The sequence below is a fragment of the Mustelus asterias genome, unplaced genomic scaffold (assembly GCF_964213995.1).
Source record: "Mustelus asterias unplaced genomic scaffold, sMusAst1.hap1.1 HAP1_SCAFFOLD_1664, whole genome shotgun sequence".
In the NCBI taxonomy this organism is placed as follows: Eukaryota; Metazoa; Chordata; class Chondrichthyes; order Carcharhiniformes; family Triakidae; genus Mustelus; species Mustelus asterias.
In genome coordinates, this window is record NW_027591609.1 from 42,243 (window position 1) to 67,506 (window position 25,264).

The 25,264-nt window shown below is 46.3% G+C and overlaps 1 protein-coding gene and 1 pseudogene across 2 annotated transcripts; both read left to right on the forward strand.

Annotated features, from left to right (window-relative positions):
- The window catches only part of LOC144488559 (uncharacterized), a 30,850-nt pseudogene extending 22,218 nt beyond the window's left edge, over window positions 1-8,632 (forward strand).
- An 8,491-nt stretch (window positions 8,633-17,123) lies between these two features.
- Window positions 17,124-20,305, forward strand: LOC144488558 (uncharacterized). Of its 2 annotated transcripts, none has more exons than XM_078206619.1 (2): window positions 17,124-17,194; window positions 19,263-20,305. In XM_078206619.1, the coding sequence occupies exon 2, from the start codon at window positions 19,612-19,614 to the stop codon at window positions 20,200-20,202; it is 591 nt and encodes a 196-aa protein (XP_078062745.1). In that variant the 5' UTR covers window positions 17,124-17,194; window positions 19,263-19,611; the 3' UTR covers window positions 20,203-20,305. The 2 variants fall into 2 exon arrangements, with proteins under 2 accessions (XP_078062745.1, XP_078062744.1); XM_078206618.1 differs by lacking the exon at window positions 17,124-17,194 and adding an exon at window positions 17,307-17,427.
- The last annotated feature ends 4,959 nt before the right edge of the window (window positions 20,306-25,264 follow it).

Sequence of the window (25,264 nt, forward strand, 5' to 3'; positions counted from 1 at the left end):
TTGGTGCGGCACCTTGTCAAATGCCTTCTGGAAATCCAGATACACCACATCCACAGGTTCCCCATTGTCCACTGCACATGGAATGTTCTCAAAGAATTCCACCAAATTAGTCAAACATGACCTGCCCTTCATGAACCCATGCTGCGTCTTACCAATGGGACAATTTATATCTAGATGTCTCGCTATTTTTTCCCTGATGATAGATCCAAGCATTTTCCCTCCGACAGAAGTTAAGCTAACCAGCCTATAGTTACCTGCCTTTTGACTACCTCCTTTTTTAAATGTTTGTGATTTTGTGAAACCTGTTTTTGTTGTCTGAGCTGACTGGAATTAGAGCCAGAGCAGGAGTAATCCAGGAGAATGATTTGGAGGTAAAGCAAAATCCAGCAGATGCTGGAGTTCTGAAAAGAACCGACCTGCTGAGTTTATCCAGCATTTTCTCTATTTATTATAATGCTTTTGGGACCTGGGTTTGAATCCCACCACGTTTCAATAAAAATATTGATGAGCATGAATTAATTGTTGTAAAAACACATCTGGTTCTCTAATGCCCTTTAAGGAAGGAAATCTGCCGCCCTGATCCAGTCTAACCGACATGTGACTGGATTCACAAACAATTCAAGGGCTGACTGGGTAAACAGGGAATGTCACCATCAGAAAAACAGAGCCCCCTTGAGGGCAGAAGGGTTAGGACAGGTTATGGAGAAGGTTAAAACTGTCATCATTGAGAACACAGACTTTAACGGAACAACTTGTCCCAAACACAATCTCTTGTAGTTAGTGTGGCAGGGTGTGGTGAATCAGGTTTAAAAAGAGTCAAATTATATATGTTTTCTAGTTTGGACAACCACATTTAAATCTGGGACTCGGATGAGGATATGAATTGGTGTTTGGTGGTAAGATCTAAATGTGTGTATTACGCCAGGAAGCCTTAAACCCAGAGTGAGAATATTTCAAACCAGGGTTCAAAATGAACGGCTGTGGATGGTGAATTCACTCTCAAAAGAAAACAAAGAAAATTACAGCACAGGAACACCCCCTTCGGCCCTCCAAGCCTGCACCAACCACGCTGCCCGACTGAACTGAAACCCCCTACCCTTCTGGGGACCATATCCCTCCATTCCCATCCTATTCATGTATTTGTCAAGATGCCCCTTAAAAGTCACTATCATATCTGCTTCCACTACTTCCCCCGGCAGCGAGTTCCAGGCACCCACCACCCTCTGGGTAAAAAACCTGCCTCCTTTAAACCTTGCCCCTTGCACCTTAAACCTATGCCCCCTAGTAATTGACTCTTCTGCCCTGGGAAAAAGCTTCTGACTATCCACTCTGCCCAGCCCCTCACAATCTTGTAGACTTCTATCAGATCGCCCTCAACCTGTGTCGTTCCAGTGAGAACAAACCAAGTTTCTCCAACCTCTCCTCATAGCTAATGCCCTCCATGCCAGGCAACATTCTGGTAGATCTTTTCTGTACCCTCTCCACCCTCTCCAAAGCCTCCACATCCTTCTGGTAGTGCGGCGACCAGAACTGAACACTATATTCCAAGTGTGGCCGAACTAAGGTTCTATAAAACTGCAACATGACTTGCCAAAAGGCCCGCAGAAATTCTGTCTTGGGAGGAACTACTGGAAGAAATAAATCATCCTGCACATGGGAGAGACAGAAACTGTGAGGACCATCTCGTCCAATCACAGATTCTGTCTCTCCCGATGTTGCTACATCTGCAGAGACAGAGTCTCAAACTGGAGGAACAGCTTTGCCATCTATTTTGAGAAAAGACTCAGCAGCCGATCTGTGATGTGTGGAGGAGTTGTGTCTTCCTGCTACAGAACTAGTTTCATAGCAGTGTGAGCCTCAAAAGGAATGATCCAACCATCGGCAGACCTTTCCCCATTCTGCTGAACAAGTCTCGATTATTTTTATATATCTCAGAAGGTGGGGTTTACAGCTCAGGAATTTGAGTAAACAGATATTGTGAACGTACTTACAATCACTTGGGTTGTCACATTAGAAATTGAGATACATTCATCCAGGTTCATATTCTAAACTGCTTTTATTTGCAGTTTAACATTCACAGACAACATACAAAATCCCCGGTCAGAGCTGATCTCAGCTGGTGTAGTGAGGTTATTGATGGGTTATTGATGTAAATCCACACACAATGAAGATCAGAATCGGGAGAGATTTTTCCTGCTCCACTGTCTGAACCAATAAACATCTGATTCAGTTCCCTTGTGTCAAATAGTTAGAATTCTCATTTTGGAAAGAGAGTATGGGAGTATTTTGAAAGTAAATTAACAAAACATATCATTCATAGATTCCAATTTAAAAGTTTTAATATATACACAGTCTTCAGTATTTGTGCTATCTTATTCAAAGAAGTAAACTAACAGAAACACAAAAGGTAATGTTACTACGTGACTACATCACTAATAAAGGAGTTACTGAGAATGGAAAACGATGCCCTGGAAACCAAAAAATAGCCCTTAAAAATCAAAGAGTAGCTTTCCAGAAAATCTCAATACAAGCATTGAAAATAAACACTTTGTGCCCTGCAGATGGATCTTTCAGAGAATGAATTGTAGATTTTGCCCAAAGATCAAATTAGAATTGAAGCAAAAGTTCTTAACTTTATTCTAAACAGGTTCCTGTTGAGAGTTCTTCAATTAAGGGGGAAGATCACTGGTGGTGCTTTTAAAAAGTGACATTGCAGCCCTGAAAATCAGTGACACTTCCAGAATATTAAATTCCAGCTAGTTATAGGGTTTGTTAACATCAGCAGAAATAAAATATTGTCAGACTGTCAATACTGAACAGCAGCAAAAACAGCAAAATCCAACCCCTGCAGTCACTTGTGAACTTGTTGATGTCTCAGGAGCCATTGTGACTGAGTGAATCCCTTCCCACACACAGAGCAGTTGAGTGGCCTCTTAGTGTGAGTGCGTTGGTGAGCCAGCAGGTTGAAAGACTTTGCGAATCCTTTCCCACACACGGAGCAAGTGAATGGCCTCTCCCCTGTGTGAACTCGCTGGTGAGCAGAGAGGTTGGATGGCCGATTGAATCCCTTCCCACACACGGAGCATGTGAATGGTCTTTCTGCAGTGTGAGTGCGTCGGTGAGCACTGAGGTTGGATGACTGCCTGAAATTCTTTCCACAGTCAGTGCAGCGGAATGGCTTCTCTTCAGTGTGAATTTTCTGGTGTCTCAGCAGACTGGGTAAAACTGTGAATCCCTTTCCACACACAAAGCAAGTAAACGGTCTCTCCCCAGTGTGAATTCGCTGGTGTGCAATGAGGGAGGATGCCTGTCTGAAACTCCGTCCACAGTCAGTGCAGCTGAATGGCTTCTCCTCAATGTGAACTCGCTGGTGTGACAGTAAGTGGGATGACCCAGTGAATCCCTTCCCACAGTCGGAGCAGGTGAACGGCCTCTCCCCAGTATGAACTCGCTGGTGTGACAGCAGGTGGAATGACTGAGTGAATCCCTTCCCACACACGGAGCAGATGAATGGTCTCTCCCCGGTGTGACTGCGTTGGTGCACAGTGAGTGCTGAAGAATGCCTGAACCTCTTCCCACAGGAGGTGCAGGTGAATGGCTTTTCCTCAGTGTGAATTCTCTGGTGAGACCAAAGGCCAGATGACTGAATGAATCCCTCCCCACAGACAGAACAGGTGAACGGTTTCTCACCAGTGTGACTGCGCCGATGGTTTTCCAGCAGGGAAGGGTAACTGAATCCTTTCCCACAGTCCCCACATTTCCACGGTTTCTCCATGGTGCTGGTGTCCTTATGTTTCTCCAGCTTAAACGATCAGTTGAAGCCTCATCCACACACAGAACACGTGTACAGTTTCTCCTTGCTGTGAATGGTGTGATGTTTTTTAAGGCTGCGTAACTGGATAAAGCTCTTTCCACAGTCAACTCACTGAAACACTCTCACTCGGGTGTGCGTGTATCTTGGTGCTTTTTCAGTCACACTGATGTTTGAAATCTTCTCCTCCAGACAGAAGACAAGCATTTCTCCTTCCACATTCAAAGTCTGAGGATATTTAAGTCCAAGTGAATCGAGACTCTGTCTGATTTTGATGTGATGTTTCTTCACCTCACCTGTAAAACGAGTTTACAAAATTAATCACTGTCAGTCCAGGATAGAAATTTTGAACAGACAATTCTAATTCTCTGGAACATTTCTTCCTCTCTTGTTCCCCAAACCGATAAATTCCTGTCCCACAAATTCTCCCTCCTCCCTGGGTTTAAATCCAAACCCATCTCACCATTTCTCTCCTCCACTCCCAGTTTTCTCCCTCCCTCTCCTCTGTCTGGGTTCAGTTCTCCAGCTGCTGTCTGCAGACTGACAATAAAACCAATGGGTCTTATTGGGGGTGTTGGGGCCTCCAGCGGGTGCTTGTGAATCCTCCCCGCCCACCTCCCAGGGTTTCCTTCCTTCCCAGAGATCGGAGTCCTCATTGATTTGAGGCCAAAGTGTAACCTCTTATTTATTGTCCCCCTCCCCCATCCTCTGATGTGAACCATCCTCCAGTGGCTGAGCCAGGATGGGGCCGTTAACCTGGGCCTGTTCCCGGGAGGGAGGGAGGGAGAAGCCCCGCAGCTGCAAACCAGGGAGCTGACAATGATTCTGAAGGGTTTGCGGATCCACAAAGTGTTTCCAAATCCTCCCAGCCACCGCCTAACGCTGATTCCGCTTCTCCGGGACAAACAAGCGCCAAGGACAGCAATGACACTGCGCATGCTCCACATCACAATGCCCGGGGACTGATTGACGGCAGCTCCGGGCCAGTCAGAAGAGGGGGCGGGGTTGGAGGACCGTGTGGCAGCGGCTGGTCCTCCAACAATCGGAGTGAATGAGGGGCGGGGCTGGAGGACCGAACGGGAGCGGCTGGTCCTCCAACCAATCGGAGTGAATGAGGGGCGGGACTGGAGGACCAGCGGGAGTGGCTGGTCCTCCAACCAATCGGAGTGAACGAGGGGCGGGGCTGGGGGACCGAACGGGAGCGGCTGGTCCTCCAACCAATCGGAGTGAATGAGGGGCGGGGCTGGAGGACCGAGCGGGAGTGGCTGGTCCTCCAACCATTCGGAGTGAATGAGGGGCAGGAAGTGCGGGTAATGGCGACGGACAGGCGGTTTTAACTCGGAAGCGAGATCAATACGAGGTAGAGGGCGGCGCGCGGGGAATGATAAATGTGGCGGGTGGGTGGAGAGACTTTGTTAACATGTTGTTCAAACCCAAACCCCGAAAATGAACTTCCCGGTCCCCCCCTTTGTACCAAATGGAGCGGCAGCTTGTAGTGTTAGACCCGGGCTGACTGCCACCATTGAGGCTGCATGTGGGAGGCCGGCAGGGATTGTGATCGGAGAGTGAAGCCCTGACGTCACAATGGAATGGGTGAGCGTGTGATGTCACAATGGAATGGGTGAGAGTGTGATGTCACAATGGAATGGGTGAGGGTGTGACGTCACAATGGAATGGGTGAGGGTTCCTGATGAGCTGAGACTGGGCTGGAGTCGGGCGATGGCACTGACATGTGGCCCGGTGGCACAGTGGTTAGTGCAGCTGCCTAACAGCGCCAGGGACCCGGGTTCAATTCCAGCCTCGGGTCGCTGTCTGTGCAGAGTTTCTACATTCTCCCCGTGTCTGTGTGGGTTTCCTCCGGGTGTTCCGGTTTCCTCCCACAGTCCAAAGATGTGCCGGTTAGACGGATTGGCCATGATAAATTGCCACCTGGTATCAGGGGGATTAACAGGTAAATATGTGGATAGGGCCTGGATAGGGATTGTTGTCGGTGCAGGCTCGATGGGCTGAATGGCCTCCTTCTACACTGTATTTTATTATTCATTACTTTTAATTAATTACTATTAATGCTTCTATGAATGAAGGTGGTCTTGATGATGATGTGGACATGTGGCTGGAAGCTCATCTTGAGATGAACTATTTCACCCTGGTTGTGAACAGCCTGGTTCAGCCTCAGACAGTTGCCAGGAGGAGAGATAAAGTTGTTGGTGAGGGAGTGGAGTTCATAGTGGGGACTGAACACAATGGGTTCAGTCTTCCCAGTATTTAAATGAAATAAATTTCTGTTCTTTCAGTACTGGATGTCAGACAAGTCAGGATGGTGTGTGAGTTGGAGAGGAACTTGGAGCTGATGGTGTTCACAGGGTTTGGAAATTCTGTCAAAGTTCCTGTTGAGTTGTTGATGAATAAAATCTCTCTCTTCACCTCCGGCCTCTCCTACTTCTCTCTGTTTCCACTCAGAGTGTGGAGATGCCGGCGTTGGACTGGGGTAAGCACAGTAAGAAGTCTCACAACACCAGATGAGAATCCATTGATATGGATGGAGATTTACAACTTTTTGGGAATGAAATAGGAAAGAATGTTCCATAGAAACTAGAATTGTCTGCTCTGAATTTCTATCCTATATTAACTGTGATGACTTTTGCAAACTCATTTCACAAGATTTTGAACGAGGAATCACAGGCAAAAATCTCAACTGTCACATCGAGACAGTCATATTCCTTGGGATCTGAATATTTTGTAATATGGAACTGTAGCTACATTATATCTTTCCAGACATCTCTTCCCTCAGAGGATTGTTCGTCTTTTGGATTTCTCTTCCACAGGGACCAGTGGAGGCTGAGGATCATTGAATATATTCCAGTTAGACAGATTTTTGACTGACGAGGGTGTCAAAGGTTATGGGGAACAGACAAGAAGATGGAGCAAAAGCTAAGATGTGGGGGGATTTCTTCACTCAAGGATGTGGTAAAGATTTGGAATTCTCAACCCCTGAGGACAGTGAAGCCTCAGTCATCAACTATTTTCAAGAGAGAGATTGATTGGTTTCGAGATATTGAGGATATCAAGGGATATGGGTTTAGTGTGGGGAGAATGATGCTGAGGTAGATGAACGAATTATCTCATTGAATTGTTTAAAAGGCTCGATGAGCCAAATGGCCGACTGCAGCTCCAATTTGTTATGGTCTCTGTGTCCAGGACAGGAAGCAGTGAGCATGGATCTGTCAATCAGCTTCAATCAGCACCTTCAGGAGAATTGGGAGGGTGAATATTAGATACAGCAGAGTGAGAATGGAGGGAGAGTGTGTGGGATGGAGATTTACAGCTTTTGAGGAATGGGAGAGGAAAGAATGTTCCATAGAAACTAGAATTGTCTGTTCTGAATTTCTATCCTGTACTGACACTGATGACTTTTGTAAACTTGTTTTACAGGATATTGAAAGAGGAATCACAGGCCGAAATCTCAAACGTCACGTCTAGATCTGACAGAGTCATATTCCATGGGAGCTGAATATCATCGGACTTTGAATCTAGAAGGAGAAATGATTGTCCAGTCTGTTGATTTGAAAAGATTTCAAACATCAGTGTGACTGGAAAAGCACCAACACACTGCCACACTCGAGTGAGAGTGTTCTAGTGCTCGGACTAAAGAGCTTTAACCAGTTACACAGCCTGAATAAATACCACACCATTCACAGCGGGTAGAGACGGTACCCGTGTTCTGTGTGTGGACGAGGCTTCAACTGATTGTCCACCCAAGAGAGAGGCAAGGACACCTGCACCATGGAGAAACCATGGAAATGTGGGGACTGTGGGAAGAGATACAGAGCCCCATCACAGCTGGAAGCACATCGGCGCAACCACACTGGGGAGAGGCCATTCACCTGCTCTCAGTGTGGGAAGGGATTCACTCGGTCATCCAGCCTGCAGACACACCAGCGAGTTCACACTGGGGAGAGGCCATTCACCTGCTCTCAGTGTGTGGGAAGGGATTCACTCAGTCATCCAGCCTGCGGGCACACGAGCGCATTCATACTGGGGAGAGACCGTTCACCTGCTCTCAGTGTGGGAAGGGATTCGGTGATTCATCCAGCCTGCTGAGACACCAGCCAGTTCACACTGGGGAGAGGCCATTCACCTGCTCTCAGTGTGGGAAGGGATTCGCTCAGTCATCCAACTTGCAGGCACACCAGCGAATTCACACTGGAGACAGGCCATTCACCTGCTCCGTGTGTGGGAAGGGATTCACTCAGTCACCTCACCTGCTGAAACACCATCATGTTCATGAGTGACTGCAAGGACTGGATTTTGCTGTTAATCACATCGAGGTCCCAACCATTTTCATTGGTGTCTGTTTCTGTTGATGTTAATAAACCCTGGCCCAGTTGTAAGATTTGTATTGTGGATTGTCTTGTCTGAGTCCTGAACTCGTAAATAAAAACAAGAAGTGCTGTAAAAACTCAGCAGGTCTGACAGCATCTCTGGAGAGAGAAACAGAGCTAATGTTTTGACACTGAAGAAGAGTCACATTCAACTGGAAACATTAACTGTTCCTGTCTTTACAGATTCTGTCAGACTTATTGAGATTTTGCAGCAACTTCTGCTTTTAGAATGACGGTGAATGCTGGATACATGAATCAGAGATTGGTGTAAAACTGGGATCTGCTCCTAAATCAAAGTGAAACAGCAGGTTAAAGTTTCCAGTCTGAAAAGTACTATGGTTATTATACTATATCTACCATTTTAAGGCTGGTTTTAACTCATTTAAAATAAACCTATTTAAAATATATTTGTTAAAGTCAGTATTAAAATACGAGTTGGATGAGTTCACAGGAGCCTGTTAACCGCTGGGACAATTATTCAACAAACATTGGATCTCCAGATAGAGAAGAAGGTGCAGTTTGTTTGCAGGAATTCCCTGTTTTATTGATGTGTGTGTGTTAGACATCAGGATAACTAAAAATACACAAACCTGGACATCAATGGTGATCTGATTGACAGTTACTCTGGGAATCACTCCCACTGTGAAACTTCAGCACTGACACTGCTGAATTTTGTCGGCTCAGGGAGTGGGACCTCCAGGAGTGGACTGTAAAAAAGCTGGGTTTCAGTATCCTGACTAATATATGGTGAGGAACCAGAAAAATCCTTACTGAGGAACTGCCTGGGGTTTTACCAGTGTAGGTTCAGGGGCGAATGATTCCTGACTCCCTGAAATGTCTGATATTGAACCCAGTTTGGAACAAGATTCATTCAGTTTCCAGGAGAATAGGGACAAATATCACCCACAACTGAGAGAGAGAAAAACAGCCACCTTGATCAATGACTTGGATGAAGCCAGAATTGATGATACAAAGATAGGTAGAAAAGCAAGTTGTGAGGTTATTACAAAAAATCTGTAAGGGACACAGATAAGTTACCTGAATGGACAGAAAAATGGCAGATGGAGTATAGTGCGGGAAAGTGGGAGCTTTTCCACTTTGGCAGGAAGAATAGAGAAGCAAACAATTTATAAATATACAGAAACTGAAGAATACTGCCGTAGAGAGGAATCTGGGTGTCCTTGTACATGAATCGTGAAAAAATAGGATGAAGGTACAGCAAGTAAAGAAGGCGGCAAATGGAGTGTTGGACTTTACTGCAAGGGGGTGGAGTTTGAAAAAGGGAACTTGCTGCACCTACACAGGACATTGCTGAGATAGCAGCTGGAATACTGTGTGCGGTTTTGGTCTCCCTACTTATGGAATGACATGCTTTCATTGGAATGAGTTCAGAGAAAGTTCACCAGGCCCATTCCTAAGATGAAGGTGTTGGCTTTTGAGGAAAGGTTGTGAAGGTGTAGGGGAGAATTCTCCCATCCCACCCACCACAGGAATCGTAGCAGGCCGGGGGGTCCTCTGACTTCAGGGGGGGATTCTCCAGTTTTGGGGAAGTGATCCCACAGAATCCAACTCGTTGTCTTTTGGGGAAAGGTTGCACCTATACTCATTAGTTCTGGAAGAATGAGCAGTGAACATTCTGAAACATGAGATTCTCATGGACAGTTGACAGGCAAGAGGCCAAGAGGATGATTCATGAAGGAGTCTTGAACTTGGTGCCACAGATCTGCAAGGAAGCCAAGGGTATTGTTTTAGCCCTTACAGACACCAATACTTTACCCTCAGTTTTACTCAGGTTAGTCAGAGGTTTAGTCAGGTGTGGTGAAAGCTTCAACCAATCATCTGGCCTTTTGGAACATAATTGCAGTCACAGGGAGATGCCATGGAAATGTGGGAATTGTGGGAAGAACATAAGAACTAGGAGCAGGAGTAGGCCATCTGGCCCCTCGAGCCTCGTGGCTGATCTTTTTGTGGACTCAGCTCCACTTACACGCCTGCTCACCATAGCCCTTAATTCCTTTACTGTTCAATAATTTATCTATCCTTGCCTTAAAAACATTCAATGAGGTAGCCCCAACTGCTTCACTGGGCAGGGAATTCCACAGATTCACAACCCTTTGTGTGAAGAAGTTCCTCCTCAACTCAGTCCTAAATCTGCTTCCCCTTATTTTGAGGCTATGCCCCCAAGTTCTAGTTTCACCCGCCAGTGGAAACAACTTCCCTGCTTCTATCTTATCTATTCCCTTCATAATCTTATATGTTTCTATAAGATCTCCCCTCATTCTTCTGAAATCCAATGAGTATAGCCCCAGTCTATTCAGTTTCTGCTCATAAGCCAACCCTCTCAACTCCAGAATCAACCTCGTGAATCTCCTCTGCACCCCCTCCAGTGCCAGTATATCCTTTCTCAAGTAAGGAGACCAAAACTGTACACAGTGTTCCAGGTGTGGCCTCACCAGCACCTTATACAGCTGCAACATAATCTCGCTGTTTTTAAACTCCATCCCTCGAGCAATGAAGGACAAAATTCCATTTGCCTTCTTAATTACCTGTTGCACCTGCAAACCAACTCTTTGAGATTCCTGCACAAGGACACCCCTGTCCCTCTGCACAGAGTAAGAAGTCTCACAACACCAGGTTAAAGTCCAACAGGTTTATTTGGTAGCAAATACCATAAGCTTTCGGAGCACTGCTCCTTCGTCAGATGGAGTGGAAATGTGCTCTCAAACAGTGCAAACAGACAAAATCAAGTTGCAGAATACTGATTAGAATGTGAATCCTCCAGCCAGCCAGGTCTTAAAGGTACAGACAATGTGGGTGGAGGGAAAATTAAACACAGGTTAAAGAAATGTGTATTGTCTCCAGACAGAACAGCTAGTGAGATTCTACAAGCCCAGGAGGCAAGCTGTGGGGGTTACTGATAATGTGACATAAATCTAACATCCCGGTTTAGGCCGTCCTCATGTGTGCGGAACTTGGCTATCAGTTTCTGCTCAGCGACTCTGCGCTGTCGTGTGTCGTGAAGGCCGCCTTGGAGAACGCTTACCTGAAGATCCAAGGCTGAATGCCCGTGACTGCTGAAGTGCTCCCCCAGAGGAAGAGAACAGTCTTGCCTGGTGATTGTCGAGCGGTGTTCATTCATCCGTTGTCGTAGCGTCTGCATGGTTTCCCCAATGTACTATGCCTCGGGACATCCTTTCCTGCAGCGTATCAGGTAGACAATGTTGGCCGAGTTGCAAGAGTAGGTACCGTGTACCTGGTAGATGGTGTTCTCACGTGAGATGATGGCATCCGTGTCAATGATCCGGCACGTCTTGCAGAGGTTTGTTTGAGGTCATTAGGTTACATTGAAGTTTCATATGTTTCATATGAAGCAATTTTTAAAAGCAGTATCTCGGCCTTTTGGCTAAGATGCAAATGAGATCAAGTCTTGGAGGAGGAATTGCTTTCCCTCCTCCAATCAGCTTGGCCTCTGCACAGTAGCACGCTGCAATTTTTTCCCATTTAAATAATAGTCAATTTTGCTGTTATTCCTACCAAAATGGATGACCTCACATTAACCAACATTGTACTCCATCTGCCAGACCCTCGCCCACTCACTTAGATTATCTATATCCCTTTGCAGACTTTCAGCGTCCTCTGCACACTTTGCTCTTAGTGTCATCTGCGAATTTTGACACACTACACTTGGTCCCCAACTCCAAATCATCTATGTAAATCGTAAACAATTGCGGTCCCAACACTGATCCCTGAGGCACACCACTAGTCACTGATTGCCAACCAGAAAAACACCCATTTACCCCCACTCTTTGCTTTCTGTTAGTTAACCAATCCTCTATCCATGCTAATACATTACCCGTAACACTGTGCACCTTTATCTTATGCAGCAGTCTTTGGTGCGGCACCTTGTCAAATGCCTTCTGGAAATCCAGATACACCACATCCACAGGTTCCCCATTGTCCAGTGCACATGTAATGTTCTCAAAGAATTCCACCAAATTAGTCAAACATGACCTGCCCTTCATGAACCCATGCTGCGTCTTACCCATGGGACAATTTATATCCAGATGTCTCGCTATTTCTTCCCTGATGATAGATCCAAGCATTTTCCCTCCTACAGAAGTTAAGCGAACCAGCCTATAGTTACCTGCCTTTTGTCTACCTCCTTTTTTAAATGTTTGTGATTTTGTGAAACCTGTTTTTGTTGTCTGAGCTGACTGGAATTAGAGCCAGAGCAGGAGTAATCCAGGGGAATGATTTGGAGGTAAAGCAAAATCCAGCAGATGCTGGAGTTCTGAAAAGAACCGACCTGCTGAGTTTATCCAGCATTTTCTCTATTTATTATAATGATTTTGGGACCTGGGTTTGAATCCCACCACGTTTCAATAAAAATATTGATGAGCATGAATTAATTGTTGTAAAAACACATCTGGTTCTGTAATGCCCTTTCAGGAAGGAAATCTGCCGCCCTGATCCAGTCTAACCGACATGTGACTGGATTCACAAACAATTCAAGGGCTGACTGGGTAAACAGGGAATGTCACCATCAGAAAAACAGAGCCCCCTGGAGGGCAGAAGGGCTAGGACAGGTTATGGAGAAGGTTAAAACTGTCATCATTGAGAACAACACAGACTTCAATGGAACAACTGGTCCCAAAAACAATCTGTTGTGGTTAGTGTGGCAGGGTGTGGTGAATCAGGTTTAAAAAGAGTCAAATTATATATGTTTTCTAGTTTGGACAATCACATTTAAATCTGGGACTCGGATGAGGATATGAATTGGTGTTTGGTGGTAAGATCTAAATCTGTGTATTACGCCAGGAAGCCTTAAACCCAGAGTGAGAATATTTCATCCAGGGTTCAAAATGAACGGCTGTGGAGGGTGAATTCACTCTCAAAAGAAAACAAAGAAAATTACAGCACAGGAACACCCCCTTTAGCCCTCCAAGCCTGCACCAACCACGCTGCCTAACTGAACTGAAACCCCCTACCCTTCTGGGGACCAGATCCCTCCATTCCCATCCTATTCATGTATTTGTCAAGACGCCCCTTAAAAGTCACTATTGTATTTGCTTCCACTACCTCCCCCGGCAGCGAGTTCCAGGCACCCACCACCCTCTGGGTAAAAAACCTGCCTCCTTTAAACCTTGCCCCTCGCACCTTAAACCTATGCCCCCTAGTAATTGACTCTTCTACCCTGGGAAAAAGCTTCTATCCACTTTGCCCAAGCCCCTCACAATCTTGTAGACTTTGTCAGATCGCCCTCAACCTGCGTCGTTCCAGTGAGAACAAACCAAGTTTCTCCAACCTCTCCTCATAGCTAATGCCCTCCATGCCAGGCAACATCCTGGTAGATCTTTTCTGTACCCTCTCCACCCTCTCCAAACCCTCCACATCTTTCTGGTAGTGTGGCGACCAGAATTGAACACTATATTCCAAGTGCGGCCTAACTGAGATTCTATAAAGCTGCAACATGACTTGCCAAAAGGCCTGCAGAAATTAAGTCTTGTGAGGAACTACTGGAAGAAAAAGATCATCCTGTACATGGGAGAGGCAGAAACTGTGAGGACCATCTCCTCCAATCACAGATTCTGTCTCTCCCGATGTTGCGACATCTGCAGAGACAGAGTCTCAAACTGGAAGAACAGCTTTGCCACCTATTTTGAAAAAAGAAGTTCCCTGACTCAGCAGCCTATCGATGATGTGTGGAGGAGTTGTGTCTTCCTGCTACAGAACTAGTTTCATAGCAGTGTGAGCCTCAAAAGGAATGATCCAACCATCGGCAGAGATTTCCCCATTCTGCTGAACAAGTCTCGATTATTTTTATATATCTCAGGAGGTGGGGTTTACAACTCAGGAATTGGAGTAACCAGATATTGTGAACGTACTTACAATCACTTGGGTCGTCACGTTAGAAATTGAGATCCATTCATCCAGGTTCATATTCTAAACTGCTTTTATTTGCAGTTGAACGTTCACAGACAACATACAGAATCCCCGGTCAGAGCTGATCTCAGCTGCTGTAGTGAGGTTATTGATGGGTTATCAATGTAAATCCACACACAATGAAGATCAGAATCGGGAGAGATTTTTCCTGCTCCACCGTCTGAACCAGTAAACATCTGATTCAGTTACCTTGTGTCAAATAGTTAGAATTCTCATTTTGGAAAGAGAGTATGGGAGTATTTTTAAAATAAGTTAACAAAAAATATCATTCATAGATTCCAATTTAAAAGATTTAATGTATACACAGTCTTCAGTATTTGTGCTACCTTATTCAAAGAAGTAAACTAACAGAAACACAAAAGGTAATGTTACTACGTGACTACATCACTAATAAAGGAGTTACTGAGAATGGAAAACGATGCCCTGGAAACCAAAAAATAGCCCTTAAAAATCAAAGAGTAGCTTTCCAGAAAATCTCAATACAAGCATTGAAAATAAATACTTTGTGCCCTGCAGATGGATCTTTCAGAGAATGAATTGTAGATTTTGCCCCAAGGATCAAATTAGAATTGAAGCAAAAGTTCTTAATTTTATTCTAAACAGGTTCCTGTTGAGAGTTCTTCAGTTAAGAGGGAAGATCATTGGTGGTGCTTTTAAAAAGTGACATTGCAGCCCTGAAAATCAGTGACACTTCCAGAATATTAAATTCCAGCTAGTTATAGGGTTTGTTAACATCAACAGAAATAAAATATTGTCAGACTGTCAATACTGAACAGCAGCAAAAACAGCAAAATCCAACCCCTGCAGTCACTTGTGAACTTGTTGATGTCTCAGGAGCCATTGTGACTGAGTGAATCCCTTCCCACACACAGAGCAGTTGAATGGCCTCTTAGTGTGAGTGCGTTGGTGAGCCAGCAGGTTGAAAGACTTTGCGAATCCCTTCCCACACACGGAGCAAGTGAATGGCCTCTCCCCTGTGTGAACTCGCTGGTGAGCAGAGAGGTTGGATGGCCGATTGAATCCCTTCCCACACACGGAGCATGTGAATGGTCTCTCTGTAGTGTGAGTGCGTCGGTGAGCAGTGAGGTTGGATGACTGCCTGAAATTCTTTCCACAGTCAGTGCAGCTGAATGGCTTCTCTTCAGTGTGAATTTTCTGGTGTCTCAGCAGGGTGGGTAAAACTGTGAATCCCTTTCCACACACAAAGCAAGTAAACGGTCTCTCCCCAGTGTGAATTCGCTGGTGTGCAATGAGGGAGGATGCCTGTCTGAAACTCCGTCCACAGTCAGTGCAGCTGAATGGCTTCTCCTCAATGTGAACTCGCTGGTGTGACAGTAAGTGGGATGACCCAGTGAATCCCTTCCCACAGTCGGAGCAGGTGAACGGCCACTCCCCAGAATGAACTCGCTGGTGTGACAGCAGGTGGAATGACTGAGTGAATCCCTTCCCACATACGGAGCAGATGAATGGTCTCTCCCCGGTGTGAGTGCGTTGGTGCACAGTGAGTGCTGAAGAATGCCTGAACCTCTTCCCACAGGAGGTGCAGGTGAATGGCTTTTCCTCAGTGTGAATTCTCTGGTGAGACCAAAGGCCCGATGACTGAATGAATCCCTCCCCACAGACAGAACAGGTGAACGGTCTCTCCCCAGTGTGACTGCGCCGATGATTTTCCAGCAGAGAAGGGTAACTGAATCCTTTCCCACAGTCCCCACATTTCCACGGTTTCTCCATGGTGCTGGTGTCCTTATGTTTCTCCAGGTTAAACGATCAGTTGAAGCCTCATCCACACACAGAACACGTGTACAGTTTCTCCTTGCTGTGAATGGTGTGATGTTTTTTAAGGCTGCGTAACTGGATAAAGCTCTTTCCACAGTCAACTCACTGAAACACTCTCACTCAGGTGTGTGGGTATCTTGGTGCTTTTTCAGTCACACTGATGTTTGAAATCTTCTCCTCCAGACAGAAGACAAACATTTTTCCTTCCACGTTCAAAGTCTGAGGATATTTAAGTCCAAGTGAATCGAGACTCTGTCTGATTTTGATGTGATGTTTCTTCACCTCACCTGTAAAAGGAGTTTACAAAGTTAATCACTGTCAGTCCAGGATAGAAATTTTGAACAGGCAATTCTAATTCTCTGGAACATTTCTTCCTCTCTTGTTCCCCAAATCAATAAATTCCTGTCCCACACACTCTCCCTCCTCCCTGCGCTGAAATCCAAACCCATCTCACCATTTCTTTTCTCCACTCCCAGTTTGCTCCTTCCCTCTCCTCTGTCTGGGTTCAGTTCTGATGTGGAGATGCCGGCATTGGACTGGGGTGAACACAGTAAGAGTTTTAACAACACCAGGTTAAAGTCCAACAGGTTTATTTGGTAGCAAACACCTAATGGTAGCTAATGGTGTTTGCTACCAAATAAACCTGTTGGACTTTAACCTGGTGTTGTTAAAAATCTTACTGGATTCAGTTCTCCAGCTCCTGTCTGACAATAAAACCAATGGGTCTTATTGGGGGTGTTGGGGCCTCCAGCGGGTGTTTGTGAATCCTCCCCGCCCACCTCCCAGGGTTTCCTTCCTTCCCAGAGATCAGAGTCCTCATTGATTTGAGGCCAAAGTGGAACCTCTTATTTATTGTCCCCCTCCCCCATCCTCTGATGTGAACCATCCTCCAGTGGCTGAGCCAGGATGGGGCCGTTAACCTGGGCCTGTTCTCGGGAGGGAGGGAGAAGCCCCGCAGCTGCAAACCAGGGAGCTGACAATAATTCTGAAGGGTTTGCGGATCCACAAAGTGTTTCCAAATCCTCCCAGCCACCGCCTAACGCTGACTCCGCTTCTCCGGGACAAACAAGCGCCAAGGACAGCAATGACACTGCGCATGCTCCACATCACAATGCCCGGGCACTGATTGACGGCAGCTCCGGACCAATCAGAAGAGGGGGCGGGGTTGGAGGACCGAGTGGCAGTGGCTGGTCCTCCAACCAATCGGAGTGAATGAGGGGCAGGAAGTGCGGGTAATGGCGACGGACAGGCGGTTTTAACTCGGAAGCGAGATCAATACGAGGTAGAGGGCGGCGCGCGGGGAATGATAAATGTGGCGGGTGGGTGGAGAGACTTTGTAAACATGTTGTTCAAACCCAAACCCCGGAAATGAACTTCCCGGTCCCCCCCTTTGTACCAAATGGAGCGGCAGCTTGTAGTGTTAGACCCGGGCTGACTGCCGCCATTGAGGCTGCATGTGGGAGGCCGGCAGGGATTGTGATCGGAGAGGGAAGCCCTGAGGTCACAATGGAATGGGTGAGTGTGTGACGTCACAATGGAATGGGTGAGAGTGTGATGTCACAATGGAATGGGTGAGGGTGTGACGTCACAATGCAATGGGTGAGGGTTCCAGATGAGCTGAGACTGGGCTGGAGTCGGGCGATGTCACTGACATGTGACCCGGTGGCACAGTGGTTAGTGCAGCTGCCTAACAGCGCCAGGGACCCGGGTTCAATTCCAGCCTCGGGTCGCTGTCTGTGCAGAGTTTCTACATTCTCCCCGTGTCTGTGTGGGTTTCCTCCGGGTGTTCCGGTTTCCTCCCACAGTCCAAAGATGTGCTGGTTAGACGGATTGGCCATGATAAATTGCCACTTGGTATCAGGGGGAATTAACAGGTAAATATGTGGATAGGGCCTGGATGGGATTGTTGTTGGTGCAGGCTCGATGGGCTGAATGGCCTCCTTCTACACTGTATTTTATTATTCATTATTATTAATTACTATTAATGCTTCTATGAATGAAGGTGGTCTTGATGATGATGTGGACATGTGGCTGGAAGCTCATCTTGAGATGAACTATTTCACCCTGGTTGTGAACAGCCTGGTTCAGCCTCAGACAGTTGCCAGGAGGAGAGATAAAGTTGTTGGCGAGGGAGTGGAGTTTGTAGTGGGGACTGAACACAATGGGTTCAGTCTTCCCAGTATTTAAATGAAATAAATTTCTGTTCTTTCAGTACTGGATGTCAGACAAGTTAGGATGGTGTGTGAGTTGGAGAGGAACTTGGAGCTGATGGTGTTCACAGGGTTTGGAAATTCTGTCAAAGTTCCTGTTGAGTTGTTGATGAATAAAATCTCTCTCTTCACCTCCGGCCTCTCCTACTTCTCTCTGTTTCCACTCAGAGTGTGGAGATGCCGGCGTTGGACTGGGGTAAGCACAGTAAGAAGTCTCACAACACCAGGTGAGAATCCATTGATATGGATGGAGATTTACAACTTTTTGGGAATGAAATAGGAAAGAATGTTCCATAGAAACTAGAATTGTCTGCTCTGAATTTCTATCCTATATTAACTGTGATGACTTTTGCAAACTCATTTCACAAGATTTTGAACGAGGAATCACAGGCAAAAATCTCAACTGTCACATCGAGACAGTCATATTCCTTGGGATCTGAATATTTTGTAATATGGAACTGTAGCTCCGTTATATATTTCCAGACATCTCTTCCCTCAGAGGATTGTTCGTCTTTTGGATTTCTCTTCCACAGGGACCAGTGGAGGCTGAGGATCATTGAATATATTCCAGTTAGACAGATTTTTGACTGACAAGGGTGTCAAAGGTTATGGGGAACAGACAAGAAGATGGAGCAAAAGCTAAGATGTGGGGGGATTTCTTCACTCAAGGATGTGGTAAAGATTTGGAATTCTCAACCCCTGAGGACAGTGAAGCCTCAGTCATCAACTATTTTCAAGAGAGAGATTGATTGGTTTCTCGATATTGAAGATATCAAGGGATATGGGTTTAGTGTGGGGAGAATGATGCTGAGGTAGATGAACGAATTATCTCATTGAATAGTTTAAAAGGCTCGATGAGCCAAATGGCCGACTGCAGCTCCTATTTGTTATGGTCTCTGTGTCCAGGACAGGAAGCAGTGAGCATGGATCTGTCAATCAGCCTCAATCAGCACCTTCAGGAGAATTGGGAGGGTGAATATTAGATACAGCAGAGTGAGAATGGAGGGAGAGTGTGTGGGATGGAGATTTACAGCTTTTGAGGAATGGGAGAGGAAAGAATGTTCCATAGAAACTAGAATTGTCTGTTCTGAATTTCTATCCTGTACTGACACTGATGACTTTTGTAAACTTGTTTTACAGGATATTGAAAGAGGAATCACAGCCCGAAATCTCAAATGTCACGTCTAGATCTGACAGTCATATTCCTTGGGAGCTGAATATCATCGGACTTTGAATCTAGAAGGAGAAATGATTGTCCAGTCTGTTGATTTGAAAAGATTTCAAACATCAGTGTGACTGGAAAAGCACCAACACACTGCCACACTCGAGTGAGAGTGTTCTAGTGCTCGGACTAAAGAGCTTTAACCAGTTACACAGCCTGAATAAATATCACACCATTCACAGCAGGGAGAGACGGTACCCGTGTTCTGTGTGTGGACGAGGCTTCAACTGATTGTCCACCCAAGAGAGAGGCAAGGACACCTGCACCATGGAGAAACCATGGAAATGTGGGGACTGTGGGAAGAGATACAGAGCCCCATCACAGCTGGAAGCACATCGGCGCAACCACACTGGGGAGAGGCCATTCACCTGCTCTCAGTGTGGGAAGGGATTCACTCGGCCATCCAGCCTGCAGACACACCAGCGAGTTCACACTGGGGAGAGGCCATTCACCTGCTCTCAGTGTGGGAAGGGATTCACTCGGTCATCCAGCCTGCGGGCACACGAGCGCATTCATACTGGGGAGAGACCGTTCACCTGCTCTCAGTGTGGGAAGGGATTCGGTGATTCATCCAGCCTGCTGAGACACCAGCCAGTTCACACTGGGGAGAGGCCATTCACCTGCTCTCAGTGTGGAAAGGGATTCTGTGATCCATCCAGCCTGCTGAGACACCAACGAGTTCACACTGGGGAGAGGCCGTTCACCTGCTCTCAGTGTGGGAAGGGATTCGCTCAGTCATCCAACTTGCAGGCACACCAGCGAATTCACACTGGGGACAGGCCATTCACCTGCTCCGTGTGTGGGAAGGGATTCACTCAGTCACCTCACCTGCTGAAACACCATCAGGTTCACGAGTGACTGCAAGGACTGGATTTTGCTGTTAATCACATCGAGGTCCCAACCATTTTCATTGGTGTCTGTTTCTGCTGATGTTAATAAACCCGAGCCCAGTTGTAAGATTTGTATTGTGGATTGTCTTGTCTGAGTCCTGAACTCGTAAATAAAAACAAGAAGTGCTGTAAAAACTCAGCAGGTCTGACAGCATCTCTGGAGAGAGAAACAGATCTAATGTTTTGACACTGAAGAAGAGTCACATTCAACTGGAAACATTAATTGTTCCTGACTTTACAGATTCTGTCAGACTTATTGAGATTTTGCAGCAACTTCTGTTTTTAGAATGACGGTGAATGCTGGATACATGAATCAGAGATTGGTGTAAAACTGGGATCTGCTCCTAAATCAAAGTGAAACAGCAGGTTAAAGTTTCCAGTCTGAAAAGTACTATGGTTATTATACTATATCTACCATTTTAAGGCTGGTTTTAACTTATTTAAAATAAACCTATTTAATATATATTTGTTAAAGTCAGTATTAAAATACGAGTTGGATGAGTTCACAGGAGCCTGTTAACCATTGGGACAATTATTCAACAAACATTGTCTGTCCAGACAGAGAAGAAGCTGCAGTTTGTTTGCAGGAATTCCCTGTTTTATTGATGTGTGTGTGTTAGACATCAGGATAACTAAAACTACACAAACCTGGACATCAATGGTGATATGATTGACAGTTACTCTGGGAATCACTCCCACTGTGAAACTTCAGCACTGACACTGCTGAATTTTGTCGGCTCAGGGAGTGGGACCTCCAGGAGTGGACTGTAAAAAAGCTGGGTTTCAGTATCCTGACTAATATATGGTGAGGAACCAGAAAAACCCTTACTGAGGAACTGCCTGGGGTTTTACCAGTGTAGGTTCAGGGGCGAATGATTCCGGACTCCCTGAAATGTCTGATATTGAACCCAGTTTGGAACAAGATTCATTCAGTTTCCAGGAGAATAGATACAAATATCACCCACCGAGTTTTTTGAGAAAGTGACCAAGGAGGTGGATGGGGGCAAGGCAGTGGACGTGGTATATATGGATTTTAGTAAGGCGTTTGATAAGGTTCACCATGGTAGGCTTCTGCAGAAAATGCAGATGTATGGGATTGGGGGTGATCTAGGAAATTGGATCAGGAATTGGCTAGCGGATAGGAAACAGAGGGTGGTGGTTGATAGTAAATATTCATCATGGAGTGCGGTTACAAGTGGTGTACCTCAGGGATCTGTTTTGGGGCCACTGCTGTTTGTAATATTTATTAATGATCTGGATGAGGGTATAGTTGGGTGGATTAGCAAATTTGCTGATGACACCAAAGTCGGTGGTGTGGTAGATAGTGAGGAAGGGTGTCGTAGTTTGCAGGAAGACTTAGACAGGTTGCAAAGTTGGGCCGAGAGGTGGCGGATGGAGTTTAATGCGGAGAAGTGTGAGGTAATTCACTTTGGTAGGAATAACAGATGTGTTGAGTATAGGGCTAACGGGAGGACTTTGAATAGTGTGGAGGAGCAGAGGGATCTAGGTGTATGTGTGCATAGATCCCTGAAAGTTGGGAATCAAGTAGATAAGGTTGTTAAGAAGGCATATGGTGTCTTGGCGTTTATTGGTAGGGGGATTGAATTTAGGAGTCGTAGCGTTATGTTGCAACTGTACACAACTCTGGTGCGGCCGCACTTGGAGTACTGTGTGCAGTTCTGGTCCCCACATTACAGGAAGGATGTGGAGGCTTTGGAGAGGGTGCAGAGGAGGTTTACCAGGATGTTGCCTGGTATGGAGGGGAGATCCTATGAGGAGAGGCTGAGGGATTTGGGATTGTTTTCGCTGGAAAGGCGGCGGCTAAGAGGGGATCTTATTGAAACATATAAGATGATTAGAGGTTTAGATAGGGTGGATAGTGATAGCCTTTTTCCTCTGATGGAGAAATCCAGCACGAGGGGGCATGGCTTTAAATTGAGGGGGGGTAGTTATAGAACCGATGTCAGGGGTAGGTTCTTTACCCAGAGGGTGGTGAGGGATTGGAATGCCCTGCCAGCATCAGTAGTAAATGCGCCTAGTTTGGGGGCGTTTAAGAGATCCGTAGATAGGTTCATGGACGAAAAGAAATTGGTTTAGGTTGGAGGGTCACAGTTTTTTTTTAACTGGTCGGTGCAACATCGTGGGCCGAAGGGCCTGTTCTGCGCTGTAATGTTCTATGTTCTATGTTCTAACCCGCTTGTTCAGAACATATGTACAAAATGCCTTAGGATTCTCCTTAATCCTGTCTGCCAAGGACATTTCGTGACCCCTTTTTGCCCTTCTATCTCCCTGTTTAGGTTATTTTCTGCTTTCTCTGTATTCCTCCAGTGCTCCATCTGTTTTTAGCTGCCTGGACCTCATGTATGCCTCTTTTTTCTTTTTGATTAGACCCACAATTTCACTGGTTATCCACGGCTCTCGATTCCTACCTTTCCTATCCTTCCTCTTTACAGGCACATGCTTGTCCTGCAGTCCTATCAACTGCTACTTAAAATACTCCCACACGCCAGTTGTGGATTTATCCTCGAACTGCCTCTCCCAATCAACAGCCACCAAATCCTGCCTAATCCGGCTTTAGTTAGCCTTCCCCCTATTCAGCACCTTACCCAAAGGACAAGACTCATCTTTTTCCATTACTATCCTAAAGTTTACAGAATTGTGGTCACTATTTGCCACATGTTCCCCCACTGAAACTTTGATGACCTGACCGGGCTCATTCCCCAGGACTAGGTCCAGTATAGCCCCCTTTCAATTGCCCTGTCAACATATTATTCCAAAGGACCTTCCTGTACGCATTTTATAAATTCTTCCCCGTCCAGGTACCCAGCCCTAAGCGATTTCCAGTCTATGTGAGGGAAATTAAAGTCTCCCACTACAACAACCCTATTTTTTCTGTACCTGTCCAGAATCTCCTTACATATCCGTTCTTCAACTTCCCGTGGGCTGTTGGGAGGCCCGGAGTATACCCCCAGCATAGTGACTGCGCCCTTCCTGTTTCTGAGCTCCACCCACAGTGACTCGTTACCTGACCCTTCCAAATTGTCCACCCTCTGTACCGCTGTATTATGCTCCCTAACCAGCATTGCTCTCATAGCCCCTCCTCTGTCTCGCCTAAAACACTTATACCCTGGAATATTCAAATCCTAATTGAATGGCGCATGCCTAATTGACAGGGGGCACTCCTAATTGACAGGTGGCACGCCTAACTGACAGGGGGAACTCCAAATTGACAAGGGCACTCCTGATTGACGGGGGGCCCTCCTAATTGACAGGGGCACTCCTAATTGAGACTCAGCACTCGTAACTGAAAGAGTCGCTGCTCCAAATCTAAATAAGTTGCATTCCAAACCGCTATAAGTGCACTCCAAATCGAGATAGGGGGCACTCCAAATCGAGATAGGGGGCATTCCTAATGGAGATATAGGTGGCATTCCAATCGAGATAGGGGGCACTCCAAATCGAGATATGGCGCGCACTCAAACCAAGATAGGGTGGGCACTCCAATTCGAGATAGGGGGCACTCCAAATCGAGATATGGGGGGCATTCCAAACCGAGATATGCAGGGCACTCCAAATCGTGATACGGGGAGGTTGGAAAACTCCAAATCGAGATATGGGGGGCACTCCAAATCGAGGGATTGGAGGATCTTCAAATCGAGATATGGGAGGAACCGCAAACCCAGATATGGGGGGCACTCCAAATCGGGATATGGGGGTGCACTCCAACTAGAATGGGGGAAATCCAATTCGAGATAATGGCACACCTAGTCAAGGTAGGGGCATGCCTAATTGACAGAGGGCACTCATAATAGACAAGGGACACTCATAATTAACAAGGGGCACTCATAATTGACCCAGCCTCTCCTAATCGAAATAGTGAGCACTCCAAATTGAGATGGGAGCATTCCAAATCAAAATAGGGGGCATTCCAAATCGAGATATAGGGCATTCCTAATTGACCCGGGGCACTGGAAATTGACATTTGGAACTCATAATCGATCGGGGGCACTCCGAGTTGACACTGGCACATAATTGACAGGGGGCGCACCTAATTCACCCAGGTATTCCTGATTGGCGGGCCACCCCTAATTGACAGGGTCACCCCTAATTGACGAGGCCACCCGTAATTGACAGGGGGCCCTCCTAATTGACATTGGGGCACTCCTCATAGTCATGGGGGGGGGGGGGGCGGGCACTTGTCATCGAGATGTGGGGCACTTGTCATCGAGACAGGGAACACTCTAAATCGAGATGGGGGTCACTCCAAATCGAGATAGGAGATGCTCCTAATTGAGATCGGGGGCACTCCAAATCGAGATAGGGGTCACTACAAATCGACACGTGTACTGGTAATTCACAGGGGGCACACCTAATTGACCTGAGCAGTCAGAAATGACAGGGGGTACTCATAATGGAGACTGGTATTCCTAATTGTCTGGTGGCACTCAAAATGGGCAGGGGGCACTCAGAATTGACAGGGGGCAATCCTAATTGACCAGGGCACTCATAATTCACCCGGAATTGACAGGGGTCACTCCTAATTGACTCGGGCACTCATATTTGAGATTCGGGCACTCATAATTATTCGTTGCTCCCATAACTGAAATAGTCGGTCTCCAAATCTAAATTGAGATAGAAGGCTCTTATTCGAGTTAGGGGATGCTCCAAATTGGGATGGGGTACTCTAAATCAGGATAGTGAGCAATCTAAATTGAGATAAGGCACACTTCAAATTGAGATAGAGGTCTCTCTTATTGGAGATGGGGGAAGCCGGGAGTTGTGGGTGTTGCTGGATGTTTACTCTGGGCTCTGAGAGCCTCATTCCCCCATCATTAAGAGCAAAGGTGCTGCAGCAGGAGCATCAAGAGCACCCGGGGCAGCTGCCAATGAAATAAATAACAAGACACTGTTTGTGGTGCTGCCCAAATGGAAGAGTAGTGGGAGTAGTGGTCTGGGTAGTGGGGCGGTTGGGGGGTGAATAAGGGATACACACACAGATCACTGTTTCCCTTATTCACCACACCCCGCTA

Coding starts and splice junctions, on each gene's coding strand:
- LOC144488558 (XM_078206619.1), top strand. CDS start 19,612: ATGGAGAAACCATGGAAATGTGGGGACTGTGGGAAGAGATACAGAGCC.